General features: G+C 41.1%; 1 protein-coding gene across 3 annotated transcripts in view; it reads left to right on the top strand.

The window, feature by feature from the left end:
- Positions 1 to 5,780, top strand: part of LOC144690418 (myo-inositol 2-dehydrogenase-like) — a 35,913-nt gene extending 30,133 nt beyond the window's left edge. For all 3 annotated transcript variants that reach the window (XM_078557913.1, XM_078557911.1, XM_078557912.1), the window contains 3 exons: positions 1,056 to 1,174; positions 1,705 to 1,861; positions 4,505 to 5,780. In XM_078557913.1, the coding sequence (XP_078414039.1) occupies positions 1,056 to 1,174; positions 1,705 to 1,861; positions 4,505 to 4,653 (425 nt within the window). In that variant the 3' untranslated portion in view covers positions 4,654 to 5,780. The remainder of the gene's footprint in view (positions 1 to 1,055; positions 1,175 to 1,704; positions 1,862 to 4,504) is intronic.
- Positions 5,781 to 15,030: the final 9,250 nt, after the last annotated feature.

Below are 15,030 nucleotides of genomic sequence, written 5' to 3'. Positions count from 1 at the left end.
CCTTCCATGACCAGTTCAATAAACCTGGCACTTTGTGAGCTGGGGACCAAATCAGAGTTCATCATAAAAATCCCACTGGTTCACTAATTTCACTGGGGCAAGAGAGTCTGCTGCCCCCACCTGCATTCTGCCCCACAGATGACACAGTCCCATGTTATGTGCTTGACTCAATACCCTCAGGACAACTTGGGATGGGCAATAAATACAGCCTTGTTGGTTAACAACATCCCTGGAATGAGTTTAATTAAAAAAAATACAGGAAACAGACTGTTTCCATCACATACATGAAACTGGAAAATGTTGGCCTCAAAGCCTTTGTGGAAGTGTCATTTGCGAGGGATATTCAAACATCATTAGGTAATAGAACCATTACAAGTAATTTAATTCCCAAAGTAGAGAACAATGTTATTTATCGACTGACCGAGTCCCCTTTCCTGCACTACTTCTGACTGTAAAACCAGTAAAAGTGAAAACTTGCATTTACTTAACGCCTTTCATCACCTGAAAGTTCCAAAAATTTTTACAGCCAATTAAGTATCTTTTCAAATGTAGCTACTGTTGTGATATATGAAAATCTAGTTATTGTACATAACACATAAACAACAATGTGATAATGATCAGTAATCTGTTTTGGTGATTTTTTTTTAGGGATAAAAAGTGGCATAGACACTTTGAATTAGTGCCTTGGCATCTTTTACCTCCATCTGAGAGGGCAGATAGAGCTTCAGTTTAACATTTCACCTGAAAGACAGCACTGCTGACAGTGCAGCACTCCCTCAATACTACACTAGGAGCGTCAACCTAGATGTTGTGCTCAAGTACCTGGAGTGGAGCATCTGGTTGAGTGGTGCCACAATATCTACACCTGACAAAGAAAAAGATACTTAAAAAAAACTAAAAATTAATCCTTTAAAAAGAACTGTGAATGTTTACCAGGAAACAAATCATGGAGGTTAAAATGATTTAAAAAGGAAAGGAGGTAGCTGTCTTTGGGCTGAATGCAGTTTTGTGAAGTGTGCAGAGGTTAACTCCAACCCATTATCTACTCCTGACAGAAATTGCAGCCCTTAAGGATGCTGACACAGTCTCGGTCAGCATGAAATTTGCCAGTGGTGCTATAGTCACGCTTGATGTCAGCCAACATTGTACACGCAGCAGTGACCAGAGGTTGGAAGTAAGTTATTACCTCATTAATATATAAGCAATTATTTGTGATGCCTATCCCCTCAATAGTGCCTTCTTGGCCTCTCGCTCACTGTTCCCTTTGCCTTTTATTTAACCCCTCTTTTTTTCTACCAGCTGTCTCCACAATTTCACTTCTGAAAGCGCTGGTTCTATCCAGGGTACAATTTCCAAAATGCTGGTCACCCTGGTGGATGTTTGATTGTGAAGGAGTATTGTAGCAGTCAATTCTTTGTTTGCCCTATGCTCACTCACACAAGGACACTTACAGTGGGGTGGGGGTTGTTTGTTGGGTAATCATTAAGAGTAAGAACAAGTGCAAATTTTTCACTTGCTCAGCTTGGGGCTGTTTTGAGTTGGTGGCATATTTACCGCTATGTACAAATTCCAAAAACTAACCCTGTGTTTGCGCTACCCTCATTTGGGGGGGGTGGGTGGGGGGGGAAGAGATGATGTGCCCACCAGAGTGCAGCATGTTTAAATGGCATGCACATCCACATTTTTGTTTTTGAATCCTTCAAGGTTCATGGATCGGAAGGGACGCTAAGGATGGACAATCAGAACGTGCTGGGGATAACTGAGCAGGGCACACCAAGACCTGTGTGCTCCCACTTACATTATGACCGATACAAAGATGCTTATAGAGATCTGTTGAAACACTTCCTCAAGACTCTGAAAGGTTAGCAAAGGGGCAGAAATATTACAATGTGATGATTCTATATTTCCATTTTGGCTTGCAAAAGAAATTACTTCTTACTATGGTTAGTTCACAGGTTATCCAAGGGTGGCCTTCCAGAAGATTCAGGGCCTTGGTAGGTTAAGTTGCCATTTACAGAAGCTGGATTGAGTATCAGCTTGGTTTCAATGTGTAGCATTCTCATCTCAAGTCAGATGATTTTGGGTTCAAGCACCACTGCAAAATTTGTACACGCAATCTAGGGGAGTGCTGCATTTTGTTTTAATTCTTTTCATGGGATGTATGCCGCTGGCAAGTCCAGCATTTGTTGCTCATCCTTAATTGCCCTTGAAAGGCATGACTTGCTGCTAGGCCATTTCAGAGCGCAGTTGAGAATCAACCACTTTACTATGGATGTGGAGTCACGTGTAGGCCAGACCAGGTGAGGATAGCAGATTTCCTTCCCTAAAGGGCATTAGTGCAATCCATGATGATTTCATAGCCACCATTACTAATGGCTAGCCTTCAATTCCAGATTTTATTGATTGAATTTAAATTCCACCAACTGCTATGATAGGATTTGAACCCTGTCCCCAGGCCATTAGCCTGGGCCTCTGGATTACTAGTCCAGTGACATGACCAATATGCTACCGTATTCCCCTGACATGCTGACTTTTGTATGAGACTTCAAATCAAGGTTCAGGCGAACATAAAGATTCTATGGCGTATCATCATAAAGGAACAAGAGTCCTCCCAGTGTCTCTGGCAGCAGAACCACCAAACAGATTAACTGGCCAGTCATTTTATTGTTGGGGAATCTTCCTGTTACATTTTGGAACTGTGCATTTAAGGTAAAACGAAGGGAGTCATGTGACCTGTTCTGCTGTTTGCCTGACAGCAAACCTGAGCATTTTGATTGTTAGAGATTAAAGGGGGCTAAGATTGTTTTAGTGGCAAGAAGGTGCAAGATGTTTACACTTGGAAACAATGACAGGAGCCTGTGTGCTGACAGTGGATAGACTTAGAGTCTCCAAAGTCCCAGAAAAGTGTTGAGAATGCTGAGTTGTATAAGTTGTGTTTTAACTGTCTATTTACTTGCAAAGTAAAAGAGAATTGGGGGTCTCAAGGATAGCTAATCAGCATTTCTACCTGGATACAAAGCCCATGTGATTCACATTGCCATGGAATGGGCTTTGAGAGGCGAAGGGCCTAAGATATTCCTGAAAACTCACAGGCAAGATAGTTTGCCAGGACCTGGGAGAGGGAGTGCAGCTGCAGACAACAAGATACTATGGTTCATCACGCAGAAATGTGGGTGGCAGCTCATGCTCGGATTGAAAAGACTGAAGTCACAAAGAGTTAAATGAGGTTGGAAGATTTGCCTAGCTTGCATGAAGAAGAATCTCTGGGGGGAGAACCTCACAGTGAAAGACAGTTCTGAGATTAAAAATTCCCAGGCTGAGAAAGGAAAAGAACAAAAGTAAACCCTCAGGAGCTAAGAATTACCTTGGACTGGTTCTGTACAATTGAATGTCTACTTAAAGAACAGTATAAAGTATATCTGTGAAGTGTGTTTTTGTTTATGTTAAAAGAAAATGGGAAATGTTCTGTTTTGTGGCTTGGTATAAGTTGCCTACAAAGACAGTGTTTAGTCAATAGTGCTTTTAGTCGTTTGTCACTGCAAAAGTCTTAAAATGTGAAACCTTGTGTCATCCTTTCAGCTATTAACTGGAAGTTCAGATTTCTTTTTAAAAGCTATCAGTCTCTACAAAGATCATAATGCTATTTAAAGTCTCTGGGTTTCTCACTATTTGGTCTCCCAATTTTTGTCTCTACTTGAAAGCACTGCCTTCTGCTGGGAATCTGCAGCCTTTTGTCACCTTGTTCAAGCTCCAGCAGTGGGAAACAATAGAGTATTTGGCTGCAGGGAGAGCATCACTACTGAGTATTGCTCTCACCCTATGCCTACACCCATGTAATTTCCAGAGTATGTCACTAGGTGATGTCCGTTAGACGAAAGCCTTGCATTTTATATAACATATTTCACAACCTCAGCACGCCCCACGGTGCTTTACAGCTAATGAAGTACTTTTGAAGTGTAGTTGCTGTTTTAATGTAGGAACATGGCAGCCAATTTGGGAGCAGCAACCTCCTTCAGACAGCAGTGAGATAATGATCAGATCATTTGATTTAGTGATGTTGGTTGAGTATAAATATTGGCCAGAAACCTGGGGAGAATTCCCCTGCTTATCTTTGAAATAGTGCTACAGGATCTTTTATGAGATAGGGAGACGGAGCCTTGGTTTAACATCACATCTGAAAGGTAGCATCTGTGACACTCCCTCAGTGTCAGCCTAGATTTTGTGTTCAAATCTCTGGAGTGGTTTTTGAACCCACAGCCTCCTGACTCAGAACACCAATAACGGAGCCACAGATGACCCATGAAGAATGAATGGGGTACTGGAGTGCTATCTTCACCTATGGAACCATACCCCAGCCAGAGTCCCCTCATTTCAGGAGAGAAAGCAGAAAGGAGCAATACTGATGTACACTAAAACTGGAGCACTGTGGTTAATAACTTGGCTTCTTGCTCATTTTAGAGACTTTTAAAAAAATTTTTTGAGTAACTGTTTGATCTTCCATCAGGGAAGGAAGAGCCGTTTATCACAAAGGAGAGCTTCCTGTGGACGATTCAGGTTGCAGCGGCTGCGGAGCAGTCTTGGAGGAATGGTTCAGCAGTGGATCTGCGGAATGAACCCCTCGACGGCACTGTTATTAAGACTGAAGTGCCCTGAAAAGAACGACACACGACTGGAAGTTGAGGACCACGTTTAATCGCAACCTGTGGCAGTAACTTGCCAGGGAGAAGAGGAAGTAAAGTGAACCGAGAACTGTTCCGTAAACTGTTCGGTACTCTTGTGAACCGATATTTGTAAAGGAAGAATTTTATTCTAAGTAGTGGGTTAGAGTGGTAGCAAATAGACCCAGCCTGGTATGGGGGGGTGGGGGGTGAGTTAACCCACCGTAAAGGTCTGATTCTGTGATGTCCCACCAAGAACCTGCTGCTGTACCAGCAGTCCCCAATTAGCAATGCCTGGCATTATGAATGTTGCACAGGAAGAAGTGGGAATTCCAACATATGGAAACATTTGTAAGTATCTGCTGATGGATCAGTAGAAACCCATTGTCTCCCCCTCCCTCCCTTCCCGCTCCTCGAATCGTACTCCTCGTGCTTTTCAGCAACAGCCGATTATTCTACCTGTTCCTACCCATAAGAGTATTGAACTTCAGAACAGTACAGATGGAATTGCGATACTTTTGTGTAGGTGAAGCACTACCAGAAATGCATCAGGAGTGTAGAGATTGTATTTTGAGATCCAGGTTAAACATCTATTCAGATTACCTTGGGATGTGATGAGAATTTTTTCTGCCCATGAATTGGAAGCATATTTCCATATCATTTCTTGGTTTGATGGCAGTGGATTAACACAAGTACTGTATATGTGTAACCAATGTGACTCAGTCTGCGCATGTTTTATTTGCTGTATTTTAGATGCAATACTGGCATTTTTACAATCCTGTAACTTAATTGATTTAACAGAATTAGGTCTAATGTACACTGTAGGTTAAAAGGGTAATTTATTTAGAAATATAAGTGCTTTTATATTTGTAATTATTGGGCTGTTTAGGATTGCTTCTAAACATTACTATACTTGCTGGACTTGTTTTTACTAGTGCAGAGGCAACAGTGTTGAATTGGGGGTTGGACAGTTAATAAGAAAGTAACCCCTGTTTTAACTGAAAGGCATAGAAATGAATGGTTAATTTTTATTTAAAAAAATGTAAACTTTTTAATAGGTATAGTGAATTTCTCCTTTTCTGTATGAAATGCATTTTGTGAATACAATGAATGTTAATTTCACCCCTACTGTTGCATCACACTAACTATTCATTGGGCAGGAGAAGGGAGTGGAGAGATCCCTCCTGTTGTCAGACCAGGATCAGTACAGCCACACACTGGGGGCTCCATTTATCCAAGTAAGAAATTCTGGGCCTGTGCCAGTATTTAACCTTGAGAGACCAGATACACAGGACTCAAAGGCAGCAGGAAAAGCTGTAAGCCTCAACTGAGCACAGTCCATTTACAGAGTTAATTTGGTTTTTTCAATGCTCTACATATGATAAATCTACTTGGAACAATAGAATCCACGTAACTTTTTATGGCTTCTTTAACATGAAACCTGGAGCTGATGGTAGGAGAGAGTTTTTGCAATGAAGCTCTGGAATAACAGCCCAATTACACAGCTCTGCATAGTAGGTAGTATTGCCTAATGCAGTTAGAAGTCTAAAGTTGATTTAAGTGCTTGCCGGCACTCCAGTTAGCTCACTATGGGATTTCATCATCTTGCCCTGAATTTGAGCCGCGAGAAAGTTGACAGAAAACCTGCACCTCTGACCCAGTTGGTATCTTTGACCAGGCGTAGCCAGGTTCTGCTGGCGTCCATTACTATTAGAGTTATGTGGTAGGCCAGCTTTATAAAGTGGTATCGGAGAGAATTACCGACTGAGGTTGAGCTGTCAGAAGCTCCCTGATGTGCATACAGCTCATGTTAAATGGATTTCATAGTTCGGAGTAGGATTGCTGCCCTGGTTTTCATATTTTTTTTTCCCCCAACTCCTGTGATCAAAGAAGTAGGAGGTGGGCAGTCTGGCGTTTCACTGAGTAACCAGTCTGGAGTCCAGTTCCCTTGTGAGGGAAAGCAACAATATTGAAAGAAGATTTGGTAAATCAAGAAATACAAATTAGCTGATGTCAAGTTTGGATCTGAAGATAATAGGATGAAGGGAGGATTGACTCTAACCTAAGCGCTGAACTGGCCAGTGCAGAGTTGCAACAGCTCCTGGGAACTGCAGTCACAGGGCCCTTCTTTCCCTATATCGAGTGGGAAGTTACACTGATTATTGCAAACATTTTGGAACCTACAGAGCTAGCTTAGTTTTCCATTTAAGAATACATGCAATTTGCAACAAAAAGTAGTCAAAAATTGTAATTCCCATAAATTATTTAAATTTTAAAAATAGTTTTGTACATCTTGTGAGCCTAGTGTTCTCCTAAATACACCCTTTTATGTTGGTTGTAACAACTGGTTATTGACCTGAGTCTCGGTATAGATTCTATAACTTGAGCTGTGCAGATTTCTTGAAATGTGGCATAGGCCTGCTGATCCTTTAGGGATTATATTGGCTATCTAAAATGTCGTGTTTGAATATTAGCACCAGCTTAAGTGACCATAGAATCAGAATAGCACAGGACAGAAAGATGCCAGTCAGCTCATTGAGCCTGTGCTGGCTGTTTTGAAGAACAATCCAGTTAGCTCCACTCCATGCCTCTTTCCTAATATCCCTGCATTTCCTTTTCTTCAAGTATTTACCCAATTCCCTTTTGAAAGTGACTACTGAAATGTTACCACCACCTTATCAAGCGGTGCATTCCAAATTCTAACCACTCCTTGGCCAGAATTTTTCCGTTGGGGGCGGGGCCCGCTCACCGAAGCGAAAATGACACGGGATGACGTCGGGGGTTCCCGCCCCATTTAAATATTCAGGGAGGGGGGGAGACAGCGAAATCAGCTGTCCGTCGGCCGGCCTGCCAATGGCCAATTGAGGCCATTGACAGGATAATTAAGGTTGGACGGGCAGGGCCTTTAATTGGCTTAAGACTGGCGGGCAGGCCAGGAGCCCCGGCGGGCTTCTGAAAAAACATGAAACCTCATCCACCGGCGGGATGAGGTTTCGTCTGTTTTAAAAAACTTTAATAAACTTTGTGATATTTATTAACATGTCCCATCTCGTGTGACATTGTCACATAAGGGGGCATGTTAATTTTTTTATTTTTAAGTTTATAACACTTTCAGCGCTCTCCCTGAGGCAGCACTTAGTCTCAGAGAGCAGTGTGCTATTTCGCGTGCATGCGTGAAAGAGCGCACTCTGGCAGTTGGGGAATCCCTCACCCCCCCCACACAGGAAGCGCTTCCCGTCGGGTAGCCCACTGGTCAGGCCTTAATTGGCCCGCCCACTCAAAATGGTGGTGGTGATTGGCTGCCCGCCCACTCATCAAGGGCAAAATTCTGCCCCTTGTGTTTTAAAAATAAAAGGTTTTTCCTCATGTCGCTTCTGGACTTTTTTGCCACTCACCAAATCTGTGCCCTCTGGTTATCAACCTTTCAGCCGTCGGAAACATTTTCTCTTTGTTTGCTCTTTTAAAACTCTTCATGATTTTAAACACCTCTATCAAATCTCCTCTCAGCCTTTTGACTTGAATGAATTTTTATTCTGTGGCCCAATCTGACTGGTCTGGCCTGAACTAGTTTAAACTCAAGTTTTAAACCAGCTCTGTTCCCTGCTGCCCAGGCTTAGTAATGTATTGTACTTTTCACAGAATATTGTTTTATCAAAAGACAATAATTTTGTGCTCCTTTGGTTTATAAATATCTGCACTTGTATACTTTTTTAAAAAAAGAAATGTTACTGTATAACTAAGATGTACTTATTGATGCTAGGATTGTAGATGCATTATTGGCAGTGACAGAGCAAGTTGCAGGATGCACAGATCAGGTAACAGTTGATGATTGTTTGAAGAACTCCAGCCACTTCTCCTGCCCTTTTACTCCCATCTTTAAGATGCTGATGCTTCTGGTGGGATGATCCACAGGTGTTGGCTGCCCTTTGATAACTTGCTCTAGTGGCTAACCTTCCTGCGTGAACCTAGATAATGATTTAAGCTGTCCAACTGTAGTGAGTCTCACATTTAAGCTCAATTCTGTTCTCATTTTCACCCCCCTTGCTCCTTTCCAGCAGGGATCACTAGATAGCAATGAAGGCCAGTGACTCGGAGATTTTTTTTCTCTGGCTTTCTCCAGCTGAGGGATGTCGAACCTAGTTATATAACACCTCAGTTGCTTTATTCTCCCAGCTAAAATCCGCTTACAGGTTGAACTTGGAACTTTTCTGCTATCATAGCTGAGTTCTGTAGTGTGCAGTGTCCTTACTCAGGTGTTGCAGGAGTGGAAGGGACCTATACAAAACTTTCTTGCAGTCAGGCTAATAGATGTTTTGTTCTGAGCGGCTCCATGGTAGATGCACTGGGTCAGTAGACTAAGATGGCTTAGTCATCTTAGTCAGTGCCCACTCAAAGCCATATTGTGCATCCTTAAGATTCTAATGCTATTGTGCAATAGGAAATCCATCTATTACAATATTTGTAATTCTCAGATAAGTGAGTTATAATAATTTACAATCTCAAAGTTACATTTATATGACTGATGAACATGTCAATTGTGTCCCACAATTATTGATTTATTTTGGATCCTGAGATCCTTTGGCTAGTGAATTATTTTAATCATGGAAGACTGAGACCAGTCCACAGGTTAATAAATTTAGTCATCAATTAATTAAATAATTTTCTTTTTCTGAACATCTGATAACTGCACATAGTGTGGAAAAAGTTGCTCAGAAAGCTTGCATTGTTAGGAGAAAGTTGGCTGCTTCTAAGAATGCACGATTAGAGTTTATAACCATTCATTTAATGACATACACCACCTCCCCTGACTGTGGCCTTCTGTAACCTACCATGTGTTATAGAGATGTTGCTGAAACTAAGATTCGAGAGAAAGGGAATTTCAAGTAAAAAATTGTGAAACCTTTTTGAATGAGTGAACCTTGCCCCAAAATGCATTGTTACCGCTTGCTGGCCAACTGGAGTCCTATATGTAGCATTTGGTCTCTGTCGGCACACAAAAGATCTTGCATTTCACGACCCCAGGACATCACAAAGTGCTTTGTAGCCAGTGAAATTCTTTTGAAGTGTTGCCATTTGTTATGTATGTAAACCCAGCAGCCAATTTGCACATAGGAAGGTCCTACAAACAACAGTGAGATAATGTCTAGATAATTATGTTTTCATTAAAGGATCGATATTGGCCCTATTTCTAAAATCAGGGGCAATGGGATCTTTTATGTTCATATGAGAGTGCAGAGAGGGACATCTGTGTAATGTCTCATCCAAAAGGCAACACCTCCAACAGTGCAGCACTGGAGTGTCCGCCTAAGTTTTTATATTTGTGAGTTGCTGGAGTGGAACTTGACCCACAGCCATCTGACACAGAAATGAGTGCTACTCACTGAGCTGTGGCTGAGACTGTCAGTCACTTGTTGCTAAATCATTAATGCAAGCTATGTTTGTTATTAGATTCCCATTGGCAAGTCTGCCCATTCCTGTCGGCAAAAACAAAAGCATACATATTGCTAGAGAAAAATAGCAGAACAATAGGTTAATGTTAATTGGAATTTTTCAACGTTATTTGAGGCCCAAGGAAGACCCAAATTGCATGGTTAATTGTCATGAACAATTTTCAGCTAGTTTAATTTTAATTATGACCTTTCATAAGATTCTGGAAAGGCTAATAACCTGTGAGAGAGGAAGCTTGCTCCTCTGTCTGTCTTGGATTGTGTTTTCCTGCCCCCGTTCACCCCCTCCCTATCACCAGCTGTCATCTGGAACTTATCACGTGTGAACTTGGAGAGTGAAGATTAAAAAGTTATTCATACAAGAAGGGGCATTAGACCAGAATATGAGCTTGCCTGATGATGCACATGCATGGTCATCCTGTTGAGTGGGAACTTTTTTGTGCGCTTCATTCCAGTCTCTACTGCCACCTAGCTTGAAGTTACTAAAAGCAGTTCAGTAGCCTCAATCTCAGCTAACTGCATAGGCCAAGGATCCAACACAACTTTCTTGGTCTGTTTTGCCTATTGTAGTATTGCATTTACTCTCTCAGTCATTGGACACTAATTTTTCTGGATTTTTTAACTTTCTGTTTTGATGACTGATGAAATCCAACTGAGTCTGGGACATCAGTACTGGGCAATGGAACATTTGGTGGAATGGGCAGACCAGTGGCAGATGAAGTTCAATCCAGACAAATGTGAGGTAATTCTTTTTGGTAGGAAGAGCATGGAGAAACAATATAAAGGGTACAACTCTAAAGGGGATGCAGGAGTGGAGGGACCTGGGTGTGTATGTGCATAAGTCATTGAAGGTGATAGGACAGGTTGAGAGAGCAGTTAATAAAGCACACAGTATCCTAGGTTTTATTAATAGGGGCATAGAGTACAAGAACAAGGTTATGTTGAACTTGTTCGGCATCAGCTGGAGTATTGTGTCCAGTTCCGGGCGCCGCGCTTTAGGAAAGATGAGAAGGCATTGGAGAGAGTGCAGAAAAGATTCATGAGAATGGTTCCAGGGATGATAACTTCAGTTATAAAGATAGATTGGAGAAGTTGGGGCTGTTTTCCTTGGAGAAGACTGAGGAAATTTGATAGAGGTATTCAAAATTATGAGGGGTCTGAACAGAGTATATAGGGAGAAACTGTTCCTACGTGTGTTAGGATTGAGAATGAGAGAGCACAGATTTAAAGTAATTGGCAAAAAAAGCAACACACGGAAAACTTTCATGCAACGAGTGGTTAAGGTCTGAAATGCACTGCCTGAGAGTGTGATGAAGGCAGGTTCAGTCGAGGCATTCAAAGGGAATTGAGACTGTTATCTGAACAGGAAGAATATGCAGAATTACCAAGGAATGGCTCTAGGTGAATTGCTCATTCGGAGAGCTGGTACAGGCACGATGGGCCAAATAGTCTCCTCTGTTGTAATGATTGTGAAGTTCCTGCCTTTAGCATCCAGTATGAGCATCAAATATTCTCAAGGTCCTGCATAGGCTGTGCATTAACTATAATCTCATCAACAAAACCCAACCACTGCCTCCTCCCCCCCCCCCACCATTGTATGAATGCAAAATTTCCATTGCCATATTTGTAGCCTCTTTCTACAGTTCTCAGAACTGGAGGCACCAGTGTCATCTGAGCACCACAAGTGTCCCTTTTAAAGGACACAACTAATATAATAATCAAACATGGTTCACTCAAACTGAAAGATACTTAAAAGTAGCAAAGTCCCATTTCAACAAACTCAAAGGAACTTTATTCAGCTAATTCATGATATTACAAGTGTTATTAGGCACCATTTCCTGCAGTACCCTCTGGTCACTGAAATGTTTTGGAATCCTTACAGCTAATGGAGAGTGAAAACTTTTAACCTACCAGTGGGCTGCTTTTGACCCTAGGTCCAGCAATGTAAGAGGAGCATCTTAATATTTCCAGGGTTTTCTTATTAAAGCTGAAGATCACTTGATTTTAGTAGCACTCAACCTGATTAGTGCCCTAATGATTTGGTTGTCTCCCACTCACAAGTTTACTAAAGAAAAGGTTCCCTTTCCTTCCCTCCACAGCAACTGTGGGCTTCTGCTCTCTAACAGTGTTCTGGACATGAGAAGTGATCAAAGGGATGTGAATACATATATAAGTAGGGTCCCTAATCAAGTGATGTGAGGATGGTAATGGTGCTTCGGAAAACAACAGTGATTGTTGTCACTGTGTAAAGCTATTAAGTGCTTTGAAACCAGGTAGGACCCAGGTTCAGCCTCCAGTTAGCTGATCTCAGGCAGGCTAGCATTATTATATATATATATTTTTTTTTCCCACCTATTTCTATTATTATTTTTACAATTTATTTCCATATTGTTTTATCCCCACTTTTTAGCCTGTTTCGATCCCCTCCCCCCACCCCACCCCCACTAGGGCTATCTGTCACTTGTTCATCCTGCTTTCTACCCTTAATGTCACCATTAGCACATCCTTTAGCTAATATCACCACCCCTTTGACCTTTTGTTTATGACATCTTTGGCAATCTCTCCTTTGCCTCCACCTATCACTGGCCCTCTATCCTACTCCCCTTAAACAGCTTATATTCACCACATTTCTATTTCTCTTTAGTTCTGATGAAGAGTCATACGGACTCGAAACGTTAACTCTGTCTTTCTCTCCACAGGTGCTGTTAGACCTGCTGAGTTTTTCCAGCAATTTTTGTTTTTGTTTCAGATTTCCAGCATCTGCAGTATTTTGCTTCTATCTTGGGCTAGCAGTAAGGATGCCCCAATCAGCCACAGTGTCACTGGGCGAAAGAGGGGAAATTCAGCCAAAGCCCTTACTGTCTGTTGCTACCTAGTAACTTTGATTGTTCAGGTGCAGATTTCAGTTGAGAGTAGGATCTGGGCTGCCTGTGATGCTTTGCTTATAATGTGGTTGAATAACTTGCTGGCATTCATTGTCTAAGATTATGCTTGAAGAATGACCACTTACCCAAGTGCTGGTGGTGAACCAATGTTCATGGAACCAAACTGAGCAAGCAAGAAGAGAGGAAAATTGAAACAAAAAATTGAGGATTGTAATTCCCAGTTGAATATAATGCACCAGCGTTTTATGAAGGAAAAAAAAAAGTGAGAGCAACAATATCCTATGTCTGGTATATATTACAATTTTACTGATTGTCATTTTACTACTGTTAAAAGATTGAGTTATACCTCTTGTAATTTAAAAAATAAATCTGTTTCAAACATTACACCTATAATAAAACTGTCTTTAGAAGAACAGTATTTGAATTAATTTAACAATGTTACCAGCTGTTCAACACTAACATTTATGTTTTTGGAGATGTCCTTATTTGATTCTTGCTGGTCACTGGTCTCTGAAGGATAGCATTTGCTGTTCCTTTTTATTTATATATATATTCATATTTTCCTATAGTCTTCAAATATGCTTTAACAGTCTGATGTACATGATATTAAGCCTCTTTTTTGTTTTAATTTTTACAATTTTAGTCTTGTAAATAAAATTATTTGGAGTGATAACATTCCGAACTATTAGTTTCGATTATCGCATTTATATTAAAATCTAGTCTTGAGTGAAGGTACAAAAGTCTCCTTCATTCACTAACTGCTGAGGATTCTACATGAAAGGCGTTTTAGCCAGTTTCAATCAAGTTCCAAGTGGCATGAGATAAGCCCGTAGCTGAAACACTGGCCTCAAATTTTGGATGAATAGCACTCACACAAGGTCACAATATGTTTAGTGCAAGTAGAATCTGAGGTTGTAGGCAGCTGCTTTTCTGAGAATAGAGGTTGCTCACTTGGGGCTGAATTGTGCGAAGTTTTATTTTGCATCTAACCGTACTATATTTGATGTAGAACTGCATGAAGCTGACAGAATGCCTTAAATATAAAATGATGCATTAGCTGCCACTAATATCCCTCACTTTATCATAGAAATCACAGACTCATAGACATTTACAGAATGAAAGGAGGCCATTCAGCCTATTGTGTCAGCCAACAAGCAGCCATCCAGCCTAATCCCACTTTCTGGCTCTTGGTCTGTAGCCTTGTAGGTTACGGCACTCAAAATACATATCCAAGTACTACTTAATAGCAAAGGGGATTCCACAATAGTGAGGATGTGCACCACATGACATGAAAGAAAGAACTTGCATTTATATAGTTCCTTTCATGACATCTTAAAGTGCTTGACAGTGAATTAAGCACTTTTGAAGTGTGACACTTATGTAAGAAATACAGCACCCAATTTGTGCACACAAAGGTCCCACAGTAATGTGAAAATGATCAGATGATCTGTATTTAGTGGTAGTGGCTTAAAGATAAATGCTGGCTGGGATATTGGGGAGAACTCCCCTGCACTTTAAAATAGTGCCCTGGGGTGTGGTACTGAGCCACACAGGCTAGGGTGAGGGTCTGATTTATCCAAGTTAGCTGATGGTGTATAAGGGGGAGTACTGAATCACAGCACTTGCATTGAGATAAAACAGAGCATTGATCTCTGTTGTAAACTGTATCTGTAGACAAAATAGAGGTTGTACATAATATTGAACAATACCACTTATTTAGGTTAAATATAAGGGACACCAGCTCGGGTAACATAGAGAAAGACTACACCCCAACAAGAGTCAGCACCTTTAGATGGCAGTGAAAAAAATGCTCAGAATAAAATTCCTGCTTTAAAAATCAATAAACAAAGTTGTAGAATTTGCTTTTGCCCAGGAATGTGTATTTAACTGTGAAATAGTATTAAACACCCCATAAAGCTTCACAACACCGATGGCTTGGAATAACCTCAGTCTTATTGATACATATTCTACTCGATACACAGAACTATGCAAAATTTCTGTATCTGCACATAACTGATTTTTGGTTTTCATGGACAAATC

This window comes from Cetorhinus maximus, chromosome 15, assembly GCF_964194155.1.
Source record: "Cetorhinus maximus chromosome 15, sCetMax3.hap1.1, whole genome shotgun sequence".
Classification (NCBI taxonomy): domain Eukaryota; kingdom Metazoa; phylum Chordata; class Chondrichthyes; order Lamniformes; family Cetorhinidae; genus Cetorhinus; species Cetorhinus maximus.
This window is presented reverse-complemented; position numbering and strand designations above follow the sequence as displayed.